General features: G+C 43.7%; 1 protein-coding gene across 1 annotated transcript in view; it reads right to left on the reverse strand.

Moving 5' to 3' along the window:
* Positions 1 to 51: 51 nt before the first annotated feature.
* The window catches only part of SUSD5 (sushi domain containing 5), a 54,048-nt gene continuing 36,759 nt past the window's right edge, over positions 52 to 17,340 (reverse strand). Inside the window, exon 5 of the mRNA XM_017521702.2 lies at positions 52 to 3,404. Coding sequence (XP_017377191.1) covers positions 2,113 to 3,404 — 1,292 coding nt within the window. The 3' untranslated portion in view covers positions 52 to 2,112. The remainder of the gene's footprint in view (positions 3,405 to 17,340) is intronic.

Genomic DNA, 17,340 nt, shown 5'->3' on the forward strand with positions numbered 1-17,340 from the left:
TTCGTTGGCATATTGGCCTTCCAGTTGTACCTTCAGGCTCTACTTTGCTCAACTGTGAGGACTAAGATCTTTGATTATGCTGCCTCTCTTGACAGCTGCTTCGCCTATTATTTTCCCAAAGCTTGCTGAAAAGAGGTGGCAGGGTGGAAAACATGTTGTGAATTCTTTTTTCCTTAGGTAAAACACCACTGACAATTTTTCAATCATAAAAAAAGATCAGGATTTCTCTCTACCACACAAAAACAGACTCCTATGGTGTCTCAAAATAAATGTATTGCTAACATCACCTCTTACCACTGATAACTATTTCCAAGAAAGTGATTCGTATTAGAAAAATAGAACATGTTTCGTTTCTGCGCCAGCATACAGGAGATGATTGCAGGTGGCATTTGGGCAGTGTCCAGTGCCACCTCAGCTGCGCACATCCACGCCCGGCTGCTGTACAAGACGAACCACAGGTGTTACTCATCTTCTGTTCCACTAGGGCTTCAGCTGGCCTTGAAGTTCACATTTGAGGTTCTTAGAAACCAGTAGGTTCTCAAACTTGAGTGCTCATCAAAATCACCTGGAGGGCTTGTTAAACACACAGAACTGGGCCCTACTCCCAGGGTTCCTGTTTCCTGAGTCTAGGGTGGGACTAGAGAATTTGTGTCTCCAACAAATTCCCAGGTGACACTATGCTACCGGTCTGAGGACCACATTTGAGAACCACTGTCATAAACAATGCTCACTAGCCACCATAAGATGATTTAGATGCTGTGAAATGGGTTGTCCAATAGACAGGATGGATTCTGTTTCCACAGAGCTCCTACTTTCCACACTAGAGAACAGATTAGCACAGATCACTTCATATTCTCTTACAGATTCTTCTGCTTCTCCATCAAGAAGGTGCCCATCCTTGATATCCTGGTATTTGGCCCTCTGAAAACATTTCTTTTTTTCTCCGTGTCATTCCCTCTTACTGGAGTTCAGAGAAATGGTTAATCCTGAGAGAGGAAACCAAGGACTGAGTTTTGTTAGTCCTGGCAAAAATTCCAAGACATTCCTAGGCACAGACTGATCAGGGACAACTAGATCACTGCTTCTGAGAGGAAATGGTACTTACTGGTATAAAGCTAACTTTGTTTTTTAAAAATAATGGCAAATCCTTAACCACGAAAGATTGAAAATAAAATAAGTGATAAGCTGTCCCACAGAATGGAGGGAATAGGGGGCATGTGTGTTTCTTCACTCCTCACCTCCTCCAACAAAATGTCAGTCTTAAATTCTCTCTAATTTCAAGAAACAATGAAAAAGAAACCTCAAAGCTTCTAGACTGTGTCCTGGCTCTTGGTTCATCTGCCCTCAGCAACATCACGACACTAAAAGGAAACATTATTCTTCCACATTCTTCTCAATAATTCAACAGCCATGTCTGAAATAATACTGCTCTCATGCACTTGCTTTATCACTATTTATAAACTTTCAGAGCATGAAGCCAGTGATTTTCTTTCTTCAAAAAGGTAATATTGGGATGTGGTGCACACCTGGAATCCCAGCACTTCGGGAGGCTAAGGAGGGCAGATCACTTGAGGTCAGGAGTTCGAGACCAGCCTGGCCAACATGGTGCAACTCTGTCTCTACTAAAAATACAAAAAAATTAGCTGGGCATGGTGGCACGCATCTGTCATCCCAGGTACTCGGGAGGCTGAAGCAGGAGAATTGTTTGGACCTGGGAGGCAGAGGTTGCAGTGAGCCCAGATTATGCCACTGCACTCCAGCCTGAGTGACAGCATGAGACTTTGTCTCAAAAAACAAAAAGATAATACTGTGCTGAAGGAAGAGGCAATTTTTGACCTCACACTGGAAACCGGGCCCAAGCACAGGTCTGACATTAGTATAGTCGATCCAGGGCAGACGGTGGAGTAGACACTAACATGAGGGAAAGCGCCATCAAAGCCTCCCTGCCCTGCCAGGTGCTCCAGAGACACTTCTCAGCCTATAAAACAAAGGGCTGAAGGGAAAATGACGAGCCCCAGTCCACCTGTGTCATACTCTAGTGAATTATCAGTGTGATGTGCCACAGTTAGTTTTCCTCCCAGGTGGCTTTGGGAGAGCCCACTGCAAAGGTGCCTAGACCTTCTCCATCTCAATCTGCTGGTGGTAGTGCCGAGCCTGCCGCTGGCCAACATTCAGCTTGTACACAGAGCTCTTGTGCTGGCACCTGCGGTAGCCCCACACCACCCCCACCCCTGCCAGGAGTAGCAGCAGGCACAGGATGGTGACAACGGTGGCGATCACAGGGCCTCTGGTGAGGCCAGGACAGCCATCCCCCACACACGACTCCAAGGTAGGATGAAGCTCCTCCTTTGAACCTGGCCCAGGGCCTTCCTGTCCCAAGAAGTCTTCAGACAGCAGGTATGGGAAGCTGTCCTGGACCTCAGGAGCAGTGGTTTCTACTGGAGGCTGAGTGGCTGCCATGCCCGTTGAGGGGATGTGGTTAGGCGTCTGCTTGACAGTGGTGGCTGCTAATATCTCCAGGGTAGAGCTGGTGAGCTCATAGGGCAGGGTGGCCATGGGAGACTCCTCTGTGGTGAATCTCCAGGGTAGAGTTGACTGGTACTTGGTCAAGTCACCATCCCCATTGCTCTCAGTCTCAGACACATTCATGGGTCTGAGCGCCAAAGCTTCCATGTCTAGCATTTGAGATGGAAGAACTGAACTGTGGGTCATGTCCTCACTTGGTACGAGGGTGCTAATCCAGGGCTTTTTAACTTCCACAGGAACGGGCTGATCAGGAGTAACGGGAATGTTTTCATCCAGTCCTACTGACCCGACCCCTCTGTCCCCATCTTCTTCCTCTTCTGCCTCTGTCTTCCTCCAAGCCCCATCTGTCACAGGGTAACCATCTAACCAGGACTCATCGCTGCTGTTCACCACTGGATCCCCTGCCCTGCTATCACTCTTTCCCACAAATGGCCCTGAGGGACCATCAGTGTTGCTATAGATCACCTTGGTTTCAGGTTCCCCTGAGACCAATTTTATACCACTGTGGTTGTCTCCAGCAGAAAACTGCTTTTTGGTGTCCTCATCTACCTCCTTTTCCAACCCAGGCTTGTGGAAAGCCTCCGCAGGAAACCAGAACAAGTGCTTCTGGTGCAGCCGTGATCCTGGCGAGTCTGCGGGGACGCTGCTCCCGGCTCCAGGCAAGCTTGTGGTCGGCACAAAGCCTTTATCCCGGGCTATATTTTCTCTTCCCACAGAAATAGAGACCAGACGGTCCTGCTTTGGAGCCTCCTCAGAGGATTCTTCCTGACTCCTGTCCTCTTCTGCCTCTGTCCGGGAATCCTCCATGAGCTCTCTGAATGACACAGACCTGTCATCAGGAAAGTTATCTTCATAGTCAATGTGTGCCTCAGCCTCATCTGGAAGAAAAGAGGGAAAAACCTCGTTAGATCCAAAGGCACAGAGCTGGTACAGAACACAAGAAAAGGAAATAAAAACCATGAGGGCTGGGACAGAATAAATAATACTGTTATTATTCATGGATGATATGTGTCATAGATAAACCCAGAGAATCTATGTATGAACGTTACAATTAACTACGATTAACATCTCAGCTTAGGCCGGGCATGGTAGCTCACATCTGTAATCCCAGAACTTGGAAGGCCCAGGCAGGTGGATCACTTGAAGCCAAGAGTTCAAGACCAGCCTGGCCAACATGGCAAAACTCCATCTCTAATAAAATACAAAAAAATAGCCAGGCATGGTGTCATATCCCAACTATTCAGGAGGGTAAGGCATGAGAATTGCTTGAATCCAGAAGGCGGAGGTTGCAGTGAGCCAAGATCGCACCACTGCACTCTAGCCTGGCTGACAAAAACAGCAATAACAAAAACATGTAAGCTTATTAGGGATATGAGGTCTACAGTAAATGCAAACATCAATTGTATTTCTAAATACTGTCAATAAAGAGAAAATTAAAATTTAAAAGGATGCCATTTACAATAACATCAAAAAACACACATAGGAATAAATCTAACAAAAGGTGTGCAAGACTTCTACATGGAATGATACAAGACACTGCTGAGCAAAATTAAAGAAGACCTAAATGAGGCCGGGTGCTGTGGCTCACGCCTATAATCCCAGCACTTTGGGAGGCCGAGGTGGGTGGATCATGAGGTCAAGAGATTGAGACCATCCTGGCCAACATGGTGAAACCTTGTCTTTACTAAAAATACAAAAATTAGCTGGGCCTGGTAGAGCGCACCTGTAGTCCCAGCTACTTGGGAGGCTGAGGCAGGAGAATCGCTTGAACCTGAGAGGCGGAGGTTGCAGCGAACCGAGATCGTGCCACTGCACTCCAGTCTGGTGACAGAGCAAAACTCCGTCTCAAAAAAAAAAGGAAGACCTAAATGAATGGAGGAATAGACCATGATCATGTAGTAGAGGGCTCAGAATGGTTAAGCTGGCAATTCTGTCCAAATTGATCTATATGGATCTAACACAATTCTAATAAAAATCTCAGACATTAAATGAATACTAAAGTTATGGAAGTGCCATGGACCAAGAATAGATAAGGCAATATTGAAAAAAAAAAAGGAAAAACCTTGAAGACATACACAAAACATTTCAAGAATTACTATAAAACTGAATTACCTTTTAAGGCTGTGATATTGGCACAAGGACAGATAATTGGATTACATTAAAATTAAGGTCTTCTGTTCATTTAAACTACCACAGAGTTAAAATGCAAGGCAGAGAGTTACAGAAGATATCTGCTACACATATAACCTCCAAAGGGCTCGTATCCAGAATTTAAAAAGAACTCCCACAAATCTGTACTAAGTAGATAGACAAACCATAGAAAAACTGGCAAGATACTTCAATTGGCACATCACCAAAAAGTTGTCAAATTAGTCATTAAACATGTGGAAAGATGCTCAGCCTCACTAGTAAGAGAGAAATGCTAATTACGGTCATAGTGAGATACCATTACATAGCACCGGAATGGCTGAAATTAAACACACTGGCAATATCAAGTATTAACTAGGATGTACAGCCCTGTTAGTGGGAGTGTGAACTGGAACAACCACGATGGAAAACTGGGCATTTCTACTAACATTGAACATATGGATGCTCCATGACACAGCAGTTCCACTCCTAAATATATACTTCACAGTCATATGTGCATATGGGCACCAAAAGACACACATAAGAATGTTTGTAATAAACAGTAAAAAACTGGAAGCACTCCAAATGCCCCTTAACTGCAGAAGCTACGCATCAATTATGATATACTCAAACAATGCAAATCTGTACATCAATACAAATGCACCAACCACTGCTTCCCACAACAACGTAGATGAATTGCATGGCCATAATTTTAAGCCAGTTACGAAACAGCACACTCTGTGTTGATTCTATATTTACATAAAGTTTAAAAACAGGCAGAATTAATCTGTGGATGTTGAAACACAGGACGGTGGTTACACTTGGGTAGGAGAGAAGTGGGTGATGACTGGGCCTGGTACAAATGGGACTTTTAGGGTGCTGACAATGCTCTATTCCTTCCCCTATTGAAGGCCTAAATATCCGTGTTTATTCTTAATAATTCATTGTTTTATTGCCTTATGATTTGTATGTATTTTATAATTAAGTTCAAAAAATGCTTTTTTTTTTTTTTTTTTGAGACTCGCTCTGTTGCCCAGGCTGGAGTGGCAATGGCACGATCTTGACTCACTGCAACCTCCACCTCCCGGGTTCAGGCAATTCTCTTGCCTCAGCCTCCCAAGTAGCTGGGATTACAAGCGTGTGCCACCACACCCGGCTAATTTTTGTATTTTTAGTAGAGATGGGGTTTCACTATGTTGACCAGGCTGGTCTTGAACTCCTGACCTCAGGTGATCTACCTGCCTCAGCCTCCCAAAGTGCTGGGATTACAGGCGTGAGTCACCAAGCCTGGCCCAAAAATGCATCTTTTAAAACACGAATCTGCTCATTGTAAAACTTCCAAGACGTGAGATGATGCTGTAAAGTATTCAGAATGCAACTAAATAAGAAGCAACAGTGCCCCACAACTGGGAGACCAGAATGTAAGGACAGTCCAATGAGAGGGCATCAGCCGGTCGGGAAAGCTCAAGAAGCTGGTGTCCTCAGAAGACAGCAGCAGCCCTTTGGGCTTCCCCTCTCTCAATGGTCTTTGAAAGCCAAGTCCTACTGGAAGACACAGTTAAATTATTAAAACCTACTGGTTCCCCCACTTAACTTTCAACTTCAGAAGAATAAAATGCACAGAGCTCCAGAGCCAAGGTCTAGATGAAATGCTGAGGTGTCACATGGTGCATTCCTGGGCTCTGAAACTAGATTAGTGGGTGTCTGGCTGACTTCTAAAGGCTGTTAGAGAATAAGACTCTGTATCTTGCTTATTTAACGACGGACAGAGTTATAGATAAAATTTAACAATTGTTTCTGGTCTGCTCCTGAAATGTAAGCCCATTCACTTTACATGTGTCCTCAGCCAGAAAAGGGAAACAGTGGATGAAGAGCAAACATCACTGATAAATATCAAATGCATGTGTGTTTTACGCTTAGAAAAGGACGGCGCAGCGATTATTTCAGGGCATCCTCCACCCCATTGTGTCCTATTCACAAAACCTCACACAAAAAACACATCAGATGGCTAGACCATTCTTATGAGCCTTGTAGAATTCAAATACAGGTTCCCAGGGCTCAGGCACTGTTATGTTCTCATTTCAAATCCTGCACTGACCCACTCCTTCATTCAACAGACTGCACTGAGAACTGACTATGTGCTAGAGCTTGGGATCACTGGTGAACAGGATAAATACTCCCTCCCCGCTTGGAACATATGGGACAGAATCTCAAGGTCCTGTACTCTATAGGGTTGAACTTCAAAGATTTTGTGTGCATAAAGTTTCACCCTACATGCTGAACGAGCATTAGGTTTTGCATTGAAGTACTGTCCTTCCTTCAACAGCAACAAAATGAAATGAATACCATTATCACAAAACTTTCTCTACAATTTACCCAAAACATATAGCAAGTCGCACTGAGATTTAAGAAGTTCCTGACTTACATCTTTGACCTCAGGATAAGGTGGTTAAGTTGCTTATGCACATGTGTGTACTCACTGGCTGTGGAAGACAGATTGCAATAATGGCCACAAATCTCCCCTTTTCCCAGCATCAAGTCCTTTTGCAATGTGACTTTGCACCTCTTCCCATTAAAAGTTGGGGCCTATTTTTCTATCTCTAGAATCTGGGCTGACCTTGTCCCTTGTTTTGACCTACTGAACACAATGAAAGTATTGCATGCCTTTGCTCTCTGCCTTGGAGCCCTGCCAGCTGCCATGGGAACAAACCTGGATGCCAAAGGATAAAAGACCCCACGAAGGAGAGGTAAACGTCCCAGCTGAGGCCATGCCTGACCAGCCAGCCCTAGCTGACCGCATTCACCTGATTGAGCCCAGCCCAAACTGCTGACTCAAAGAACTGGAGCAAAATAAATGATTTTTGTTTCATGCCACTAAGCTTTTTGGGATGATCTATTATGCAGAAAAAGCTAATTAACACACTAGCAATGAGCTGCTTGAGGGCGGGGCCCAAGGCATTGTGTCCCTAAGGCAGAACAGTGCTTATCTACTATAGGTATTCTTATAGGTATTCTGGAGTGAGTGAAAGATAAATCGCTCTGGAAGGAAAATGAGGAAAAGTCTGCAATAGCTCAGATGCCAAGCTTCTCTTCATCTCTACCTCAAAAGCGTTCAGCACTGAGATCAATTTCCAGGAGCACAGTCTCCCAAAACACAAGAGGACTATAGGCCCACTTCCAAGTTACACAGAATCAATTACTTGTACCCATAATCTCTCATAACACCCCAAAGACCCCTGAAAAGATGCCATTGTTGAAGGACCAATTGAATACACACACACACGGGCGTGCACCACGCATGTACACACAACACACACCCTCACATCCTGGTGGGCAAATCACTGCCACAGCCTGGCTGGTGAGAGCATCTCTTCTTGTCCCAGCCTCTGCTTGGTGCCCACATCCCTATCAATTTAAAAGGGTAGCCTAGTAGAACTCCCTCCTCACTGCTAGTCAATTTCAAGCAGAGTGGTGATTCCACTCCATCAAAGTTTGCTCCTAATGCAAAGAAACTTGGCATTTCACGTCTGACCAGTCGTTTTTGCTCCGAATCTGCCCCAACCAATTTGTTTTTAATTATATATATATATATATTTTTTTTTCTTTGGTACTGCAGAAGAAATTATCTTTGTGAAACAATACACATTTGTCAGTTGTCTCCTAGAGGTTCTGCTGTTGAGGATGAATATCCCTGTTCTCAGCCAGAACCCAGTCCCCTTTCATGAGGGGCCAAGGCAGGAAGCAGTAACTCCCCAGGACCATTTTTCCTCAAGAAGCTTCCACTCACTCAAAAGCGTAAGCCAACGCTTCATGCACCAGCCGTAACACAGGGCCTCTTGCCACATGCCATTTTACCAGGGAATATTTTTTGTTGCCTCACTGCAGCCCCAAGACATCGAACCGTGAAGAACCACGGATTCTATTTGATTCCATGGTATTTCTGTCATTTCCCGTTCTTGCTTGCACAGACCCGGACAGTGCGTTCATTTCTGAGTTCACCCGGTAAGCTCAGGTCATCAACTAGAGCTCACCGGCTGTTGGAGCAAATAAGCTGTTTGTGCTGAACTCGGTCAGCATAATGAAAGAGACAAACGCTTGCACAGAGCTTTGCCAAAGACGGTCCCAGCTGATGGGAAATTCGCAGGCTGTTGGTGTCAAGGTGGTGGGGGGTGTCAACATGCTTCCTCACTGTCACCTCTGCAGATGCCAAGACTGAAACAGTCCATGGGAAAGCAGAATTCTACCCAGATTACCAACAGTTGAAAAGAAGTGTGACTGTAGGGATACTGAAAACCTTCCAGCACCTCAGAGTCTGTGGCCCTGATAAGTCTCGCTGTCGCCTCTATTCCGGCTCCTTCCCTGTCTCTTCCACCCACACCGTATTTCACTTCTTCCCCAGCTCTCCCTGCCGTTTTGTTCCTGCTTCTGATCGCCCCTCCCTCTGCTCTGCTTCCTCCTCCTACCTCATCACTATGTTCCAGACCACGTGAATATGTACCAGGGACACAGGCCAAAACTGCCTTATGAGTAGCATGCACTGCAGGCCACGCTTGAAAATATCTAAGCGTTCCAGTTGAAACTGTATCATGCATTTTCCCTCCCCTGTACCTACCAAAATGGGGAAACACCACCAAACACACACACACACACACACACACACACACACACACACACACACACACAACTAGGCTTATCGAATGTGAATTTTTTAAATTGAGGAAACTATACTAAACATCAGCAAAAACATTTTACCAATAGCAACCTCACGAAAAGGGAATAATATATTGCAACGAATTTCATAAACTAGTTATCAAGAGGAGAAACAGAGGGTTCCAAAGCAGCGTGGACAAGCGAGGCCTGGCTTAGCCCCTAACCCACGCTCACCCTTCAGAAATGGTCCTGGGAGTCAATGAATCCTAGAGAGAAGCAGAGTGGATGCAGAGAACCAGACCAGTAACCAGTAGGGCCGCTTCTCCCTGATAGAATCCAGAATGCCAAGACTTCACGTTGTGCAGGGGAAGGAAGCTTTGATACAGAACATTTAAAAAATTTCTGAGGATAAAGCAGGGTCTAGATTTTTTAAAATTTTCTATATTTTATAGAGACAGTGTCTCACTGTGTTGCCTGGGCTCATCTTAAACTTCTATCTCAACAATCCTCCCACCTCAGCCTCCCAAAATGCTGGGATTACAGGCATGAGCCACCATGCCCAGCCAAGCCCAGATATTTTAAAAACAAACAAATAAACAAATAAGAGCAAAATATCTGAGGCAGGGGGATCATTTGAGGCCAGGGGTGAGACCGGCCTCAGTAACAAAGTGAGATTCCATCTCTTAAAATAAAAAAATTAACTGTGTGTGGTGGCACACACGTGTAGTCCTAGCTACTTGGCAAGCTGAGGCGGGAGGATCACCTGAGCCAGAAGGACGAGGCTGCAGGGGGCCATGACGTGCCACCGCACTCCAGCCTGGGAAACACACTGCAGTGGGCCACGACGTGCCACCACACTCCAGCCTGGGAAACACACTGCAGAGGGCCACGACGTGCCACCGCACTCCAGCCTGGGCAACAGAGCGAGACTCTGTCTAAAAAACAAAAAATAAAAAATAAAAAAACAAAGCTCAAAGGTAATGTGTAAAATAACAGAATGTTTAAAAAGGGTGGTTATGAACTTCAGGCATCAAATTGAGGACCCATGTAGCATCATGTCAGAACTAAAAAGTCAGTTAGAAACTTCAAAGAACAGAGCTGACTGAGAATTTTATAATACAGAGAAAAAGACATGAAGACACATATTCAAGAATCACTACAAACCTCACACAGAACCAATTCACATACATTACCCATAGCCATGCCAAATTAAAACTGGTAAAAACCGAAGACAGAAAAATGTAAACGCAACCTGTGAAAACAGATATATAATGTCTGAAAAAGCAACAATAAGACTGACAGGTGACTTTTCTTTCTTTTTTTTTTTTTTTAGGTAAAAGGTAACTTTATTATTATTATTTTTTTAACTTTTTTTTTATTGCATTTTAGGTTTTGGGGCACATGTGAAGAACATGCAGAATTGTTGCATAGGTACACACACGGCAGTGTGATTTGCTGCCTTCCTCCCCTTCACCTATATCTGGCATTTCTCCCCATCTCCCCACCCCCAGCCGGAAGACAATGTGATAAAATTTTCAAAACATTAGAAGAAAAGAACGGCCAATACGGAATTTCTTACTCTGTGAAAATGTCATAGATGAAAGCTCAGAGATGCAGAAGGAAAGAACAATGAAATAGTAAATATGGGGCAGAGCCAAGTGAATGCTGACTGCATAGAACAAGTACACACACAGAATATTCATTCAAAACACATGACAATAGCATAGAAGTTGGGAGGAGGTAAATGGAGTCCAAATGTTTGATGGCTTTAAGTTAGCCAGGAGATGATGTAAGTATTAATTGATATTAAACTTCTATAAGTCAAGGGTGCCTGTTATAATTTCTAGAGTAACCATGAAAAGAAGAGTAAAAGACTATATTAGAAGGTAATAGAAGGTATAAATGTAGTAAGAAAAAAATGCTTAATTCTTCCAAAAGAAGGCAGGAAAGCAGAGAAAAAGGAACAAAGGACAAAGAGGACTGAGAGAAAACAAAACAGAGAGTAATTAAAAAACTCACATCTATTGATGGTTAACTGTAAAATGGATTACGGCTACTATGAAAAGACAGAAGGTGTCAGCTTGGATAAAGAAATGACCCCATGTACATGGTCCTTATAAGAGACACACTTTAAATATAAATACACACAGGAGTTGGAAGAAAAATAATTTTTAAAAAGTCATGAAGAGACTAACCAGCAAAAAAGATTTTAAGGCAAAAAATATTAGAGATAAAGAAGGCTCTTTCATAAAGATAAATGTTTCAATATATCTGGAAGACATTAAATTATAAAACTGTATGTACTTAATATAGCCTCAAAATATAGAAATCTAACAGATATGAACTAAAAGAAGACCTTGATAAATCTATGATCAGAGTGAGAGATTTTAAACATCTCTATCGTTAATAATTATAACAAATAGAAAAAAAGGTAGGAATATAGATTTGAACAACACACTTAATAAATTTGACCTCTTTGAAATATATAGATGACATTCAACAACTGTAGAATAAATGTTCTTTTCAAGTGCACATAGAATAATTTTTACAAAATTGACCATAAAAGAAGTATCAACAAACTTTAAAGGATTGAATCATACATACAGTTTCTGGTCATAGTGAGATTAACTTAGAAAAAAAATAACTTTAAAATTCCCCTATGTATAGAAATTAAATGAAACATGTCTAAATAACTCATGGGTCAAGTGAGAAATTACAATGGGAATCAGAAAACATTCTAACAGATGATAATGGAAACATGACATATCAAAACTTGTGGGAAACAGCAAAAGCTGAGCTCAGGGGGAAGTTATACCTTTAAATATCTATGTGAGAAAAGAAGAAAGGCTGAAAAATCAGATTGATTTCTGGAAGCTGAGAAAAGAAAATTAAGTTAAACACAAAGAAAAAGGAGATTTTTTTTTTAAAGAGCAGAAACAAAAAATACATACAATAGAGAAGATTGACACAGTCAAAAGTTAATTCTTTGAAAAGATTAGTAACATTGATAAATTCCTAGCAAGACTAATTAAGAAGAATTTAGAGAAGATACAAATGAAAAACATTAGGAATAAAAGGGGCATCATCACAGCTGTTTCAGATACTAGAAAAGGCAATAGCAGGACTGCATGATAAAAATTTATTTTATTTTATTTTATTTTTTTTGGGACGGAGTTTCACTCATTACCCAGGCTGGAGTGCAATGGCGCGATCTCGGCTCACCGCAACCTCCGCCTCCCGGGTTCAGGCAATTCTCCTGCCTCAGCCTCCCGAGTAGCTGGGATTACAGGCACGCACCACCATGCCCAGCTAATTTTTGTATTTTTAGTAGAGACGGGGTTTCACCACATTGACCAGGATGGTCTCGGTCTCTTGACCTCGTGATCCACCCGCCTCGGCCTCCCAAAGTGCTGGGATTATAGGCGTGAGCCACCGCGCCCGGCCGATAAAAATTTATATCCAGGGAACTGGCTGGGCATGGTGGCTTGTGCCTGTAATCCCAGTGGGTGGGTTGCCTGAGGTTACAAGTTCAAGACCAGCCTGGCCAACACGGTGAAACCCCATCTCTACAAAAAATACAAAATTAGCTGGGCATGGTGGCACATGCCTGCAATCCCAGCTACTTGAGAGGCTGAGGTAGGAGACTCACTTGAACCCAGGAGGCAGAGGTTGCAGTGAGCCAAGATCGTGCCATTACACTCCAGCCTGGGTAACAAGAGCAAAACTTAATCTCAAAAAAAAAAAGTTATATCCAGGAAGCTAAAAATTTTGATGAAATAGAAAAAATTCTAGAGAAATACAACTTACCAAAAGTGACACAAGAGGAAATAGAAAATTTTTATATACTACTAACAAAATTGAATCTCTCTACACACACAAAACTCTAGGCACAGGTGGCTGTGCCAATGAAGTCCATCAGTGGTATTTAGGAGGATAATTCCAATCTTACACAAACTCTTCCAGGCAACAGAAAAAGAGGAAATACTTCCCAATTTATTTTACATATCCAGTGTAACCTTGGTACCAAAACCTGGCAAGGACCTGATGAAAACGTAATACTGCTGACCAATCTCACTGAGCATAGATGCAAAAGCCCTATATAAAATGTTGGTAAACTGAATCCAGTAATAAGTTAACATTGGTAAGCTGAGTTAAGCTTTCATATATTAAGTATATATTAAAAATCAATACAATAAAAGAATAATACATTGTACTTAGGTTTATCCCAGGAATTCATCATTAGTCTCTAGGCTTGCCTAAAATTTCACCTCATCATGTTCAGTGGTAGAAGAGAAAAGAACAATGGCTATAACCTTTGAGGAAAAGAAAATGTAATTTAACAATATTGTACTTTGTTAAGATGTCATTCAATTTTATATCAACAGTAGGCATTCATTCTCCTTAAGATGTCTGTGCTATCTCAAGAATACACTGTGTGGCCAGGTGCAGTGGCTCATGCTTATAATCCCAGCACTTTGGGAGGCTGAGATAGGAGGATCACTTTAACCCAGGATGTCAAGACCAGCCTGGACATCATAGTAAGACCCACTGCATTGCAGCCTGGGTGATACAGTGAGATCGCCATCTCCAAAAAAAGAAAAAAACAGAAAATAAAAGAAAAAGAAGACATGCTGTATAATATTACACATGTGTTACTTATGTTAAGCTGTAAACCAGCTGCTGCTGGCATTCCAATTAAGAATTCACTCTGGGATGGACAGTTAGTATTCCCATTAGAAAATTCATCCTTGGCCTGGCGCAGTGGCTCACGCCCAGCACTTTGGGAGGCCGAGTCGGGTGGATCACGAGGTCAAGAGATCAAGACCATCCTGGTTAACAAGGTGAAACCCCGTCTCTACTAAAAATACAAAAATTAGCTGGGCATGATGGTGCGTGCCTGTAGTCCCAGCTACTCGGGAGGCTGAGGCAGGAGAATTGCTTGAACCCAGGAGGTGGAGGTTGCGGTGAGCTGAGATCGTGCCATTACACTCCAGTCTGGGTAACAACAGTGAAACTCCGTCTCAAAAAAGAAAGAAAATTAATCCTCCAGATGTGTCTAATACAAGTACTTCTATTATTTGTATCTTGACCAAAAACATTGCTTTGCTAATTAGTACCCTGAATATCTGAAACGGCTTTCTATTGGTAAAATTAGTGACCTATTAACTACCAATGATAAATATTAGAAATGGGCTTTCACTGGTAAAATGAAAGATATATATGATATGGGGATTGGGTAAAGATACCTTAGAAACACTTCATGCCCTTATATGGATAGGGTAAAACCAAGTTAGACCTTGACGGTGCCTGACACTTGAACCCTAAATGGTCTCAGGTTGGGACTAATGTGTTACTCATCAGAACGCTGGGAACGGCATCCATCCAGAACAGGGTTCAGCGCTGGCACCCTGCACTGATCACACCGCTGGCGCCCTGCACTGATCGCACCGCTGTCGCCCTGCACTGATCACAGACAGCACCTGGCTCTCACTGCACAGCCTGCCCGACTCCCCGCTAGCCCGGGAACCTCCCGAGAACAAGGCATGTCCCTTCTGCCTTTGTATCCCCCAGCACACAGCATGGTGTATGGCATACAGTAGGCACTCCATAAATGTTTGTTGAATAAATAAATGAGTGAAGAGATGAATTCGTGGGTAGTGAGTTCCAGTTTTTATAAAGCCTGATGCAGTCTGGAAGTCCATCAGCCAGGGCATCATTTGATTCATGAGGGGGGCAAAGAACGATAAACGAATTTGGAGTTCCAGTATTGGGCATACTCAATGTCTGCTAACTTCCACCTCCTGTGTAACTCATCCCATGAGCTTAAATATACTATAAAGTCAAAGGGCACCTGGAACACGGGCGGAAGATGAGCTATGTTCTCCTCTCTCACCTTCTCTTGTGCAGGAAACACCGGCCTAGTGTTCAATGTTAGAGCGAGGATTTGGGAAAGGTCAGCTCACCCTGGCTGTGGCCTTGACCTGGACGCTTACAGTCAGTCTGAACTGTGTGTATCTGTGTGTGCACACGCATGTGTGGGTGTGTGCATGGATGTGCATGCGATTGTGTGTGGATGTGTGTGCATATGTCTCTGTATATGTGTCCAAGGCTTTGCCTCCAGAGCTCCCCGAGGGTACAGCAACCCTGGGCAGGCGCCCAGGCCCCCGGACTAAGCTCTTCCTGTCTCCCCAGGTTTGCAGGTCAAGGTCCTGACGTAAAAACAGGTTGTCAGTGTATCCCGGCTTCCCCAAAACCTCAAATGAAGATAAGAAGGAGTGTTTACAAACAGCCTACTTATGAAGAAGTATCCAAAGCTTATTTTTAATCCTCATAAGGGACAGTAAAATTTGTTATTCACCAAATTGCGACCAACAAACGCATTCTGCCCACAGGATGGAGAAGCCAGCTCTCTGCCTGCGGAGGCGCTGGGCTCGCCTCCCCTCTGCTTGCCTGAGTCTGTGGCTGTGACTCACATCATTCCGCCGTCCATCTAGCCCTGCCCTCACCCGACCCCCTCTGAAGACCCATGCTAACACAACTCGGGGCTTCCTGATGTAGACAAACAAGTCTAGCGACTGTAAGCCTTGTGGCTTCTCCTGGCAAAACCCAGGTCATTCACTGTGCATTTATATTTAACTGCTACTTTTGGAAAACAGGAGAGCACAGAAAGACGTATGTCTGCACTGAAAGGTGGAGGCTGGCACGTGCACGGCCTGTGTCTCTTATCACAGTGGGATGTGGCTGGGGGCTGCAGGAGATGGGCCAGATCCCGGACTCCGGGGTTCTCCCATGGCTGCTACTTTTCATCTTTTTTCACTTTGCTGCATTTCTGGAAGCTCCACACATACTCTTCCCCGCCTCCCCTCCCCATTCTTGGCAACACAGCCTTTAAAAATAGTAATTTTAAAAAAGACAACCAGACAAGTCAGAAATAACCACTGGTTCAATAAACCTCTGAACAAATATGGCAATACTGACAAGGAAATTCTAAATTCGGCTTCAGTCTCATGCTTTCTTCTATGAAGGAGATTAAGTCTAAAAGCTGGAGAAAAACAGAAATTGAAGTTAATTTAAGAAACCAAAATAATACCTGTAGAAATGAGTAAAGAGTAAAGGAGCTTACTGAGGGGACAGTTAGTTTGCAAATGAGCAGGTGCGCTGCGCCGAGGCCTCGCTCTCCTCCCAGCCTCAGAGCCCCTGGAGGCTGCACACAGCACAATGCAGACACTGGGATAGGACATGCCCGGTTTTATTTTTATTTATTTATTTTTAGACAGCATCTCACTCTGTTGCCCAGGCTGAAGTGCAGTGGGGTGATCTCGGCTCACTGCAACCTCTGCCTCCTGGGTTCACATGATTTTTGTGCCTCGGTCTCACAAGAAGCGGCAACTTACAGGTGTGCACCATCCCACCTGGCTAATTTTTGTATTTTCAGAAGAGACAGGGTTTTGCCGTGTTGGCCAGGCTGGTCTCGAACTCCTGGTCTCAAGTAACCAGCTTGCCTCGGCCTCCCAAAGTGCTGGGATTCCAGGCATGAGCCACCGTGCCCGGCCAAACATGCCTGGTTTTAAACCCCGGCTCTGCTGCTTTCTGGTGTCTGACACAGGCAAGTCACTGAACCTTCCCGGACCTCAGTGCTCCCATCTGTAAATCAGAACTTGCCATTTCTACTCCCAGACTTGTGAAGATTAAATGAGATAAAATGTGTAAAACTATGGTAAAAAGGGGCACAAGGAAACTTGTGAATGATGAAAGTGTTCTATATTTTAGTCATAATGGTGGTTTCATGAGTGTATATACCTGTGACAGTTCCGATAAATTTACATTTTCAATGAGCAGAGTTTATGGGATGCAAATGAAACCCAAGAGAGTTGTTAAAAATGCAGGACCGGAAGCGATGGCATGGAGCGGGTGTTTGGTTTGTCACAGCCTTGTTCTCAATGCCTAACTGGGGGCCGTGTCTTGTTTCCATGGCTGTGTCAGATCAGGGAAGGGAAAAGGAAAAGCTATACATTTGCTACTGAACTCAGAGGGGGC

The sequence above is a fragment of the Cebus imitator genome, unplaced genomic scaffold (assembly GCF_001604975.1).
Source record: "Cebus imitator isolate Cc_AM_T3 unplaced genomic scaffold, Cebus_imitator-1.0 Scaffold21, whole genome shotgun sequence".
Taxonomy (NCBI): Eukaryota; Metazoa; Chordata; class Mammalia; order Primates; family Cebidae; genus Cebus; species Cebus imitator.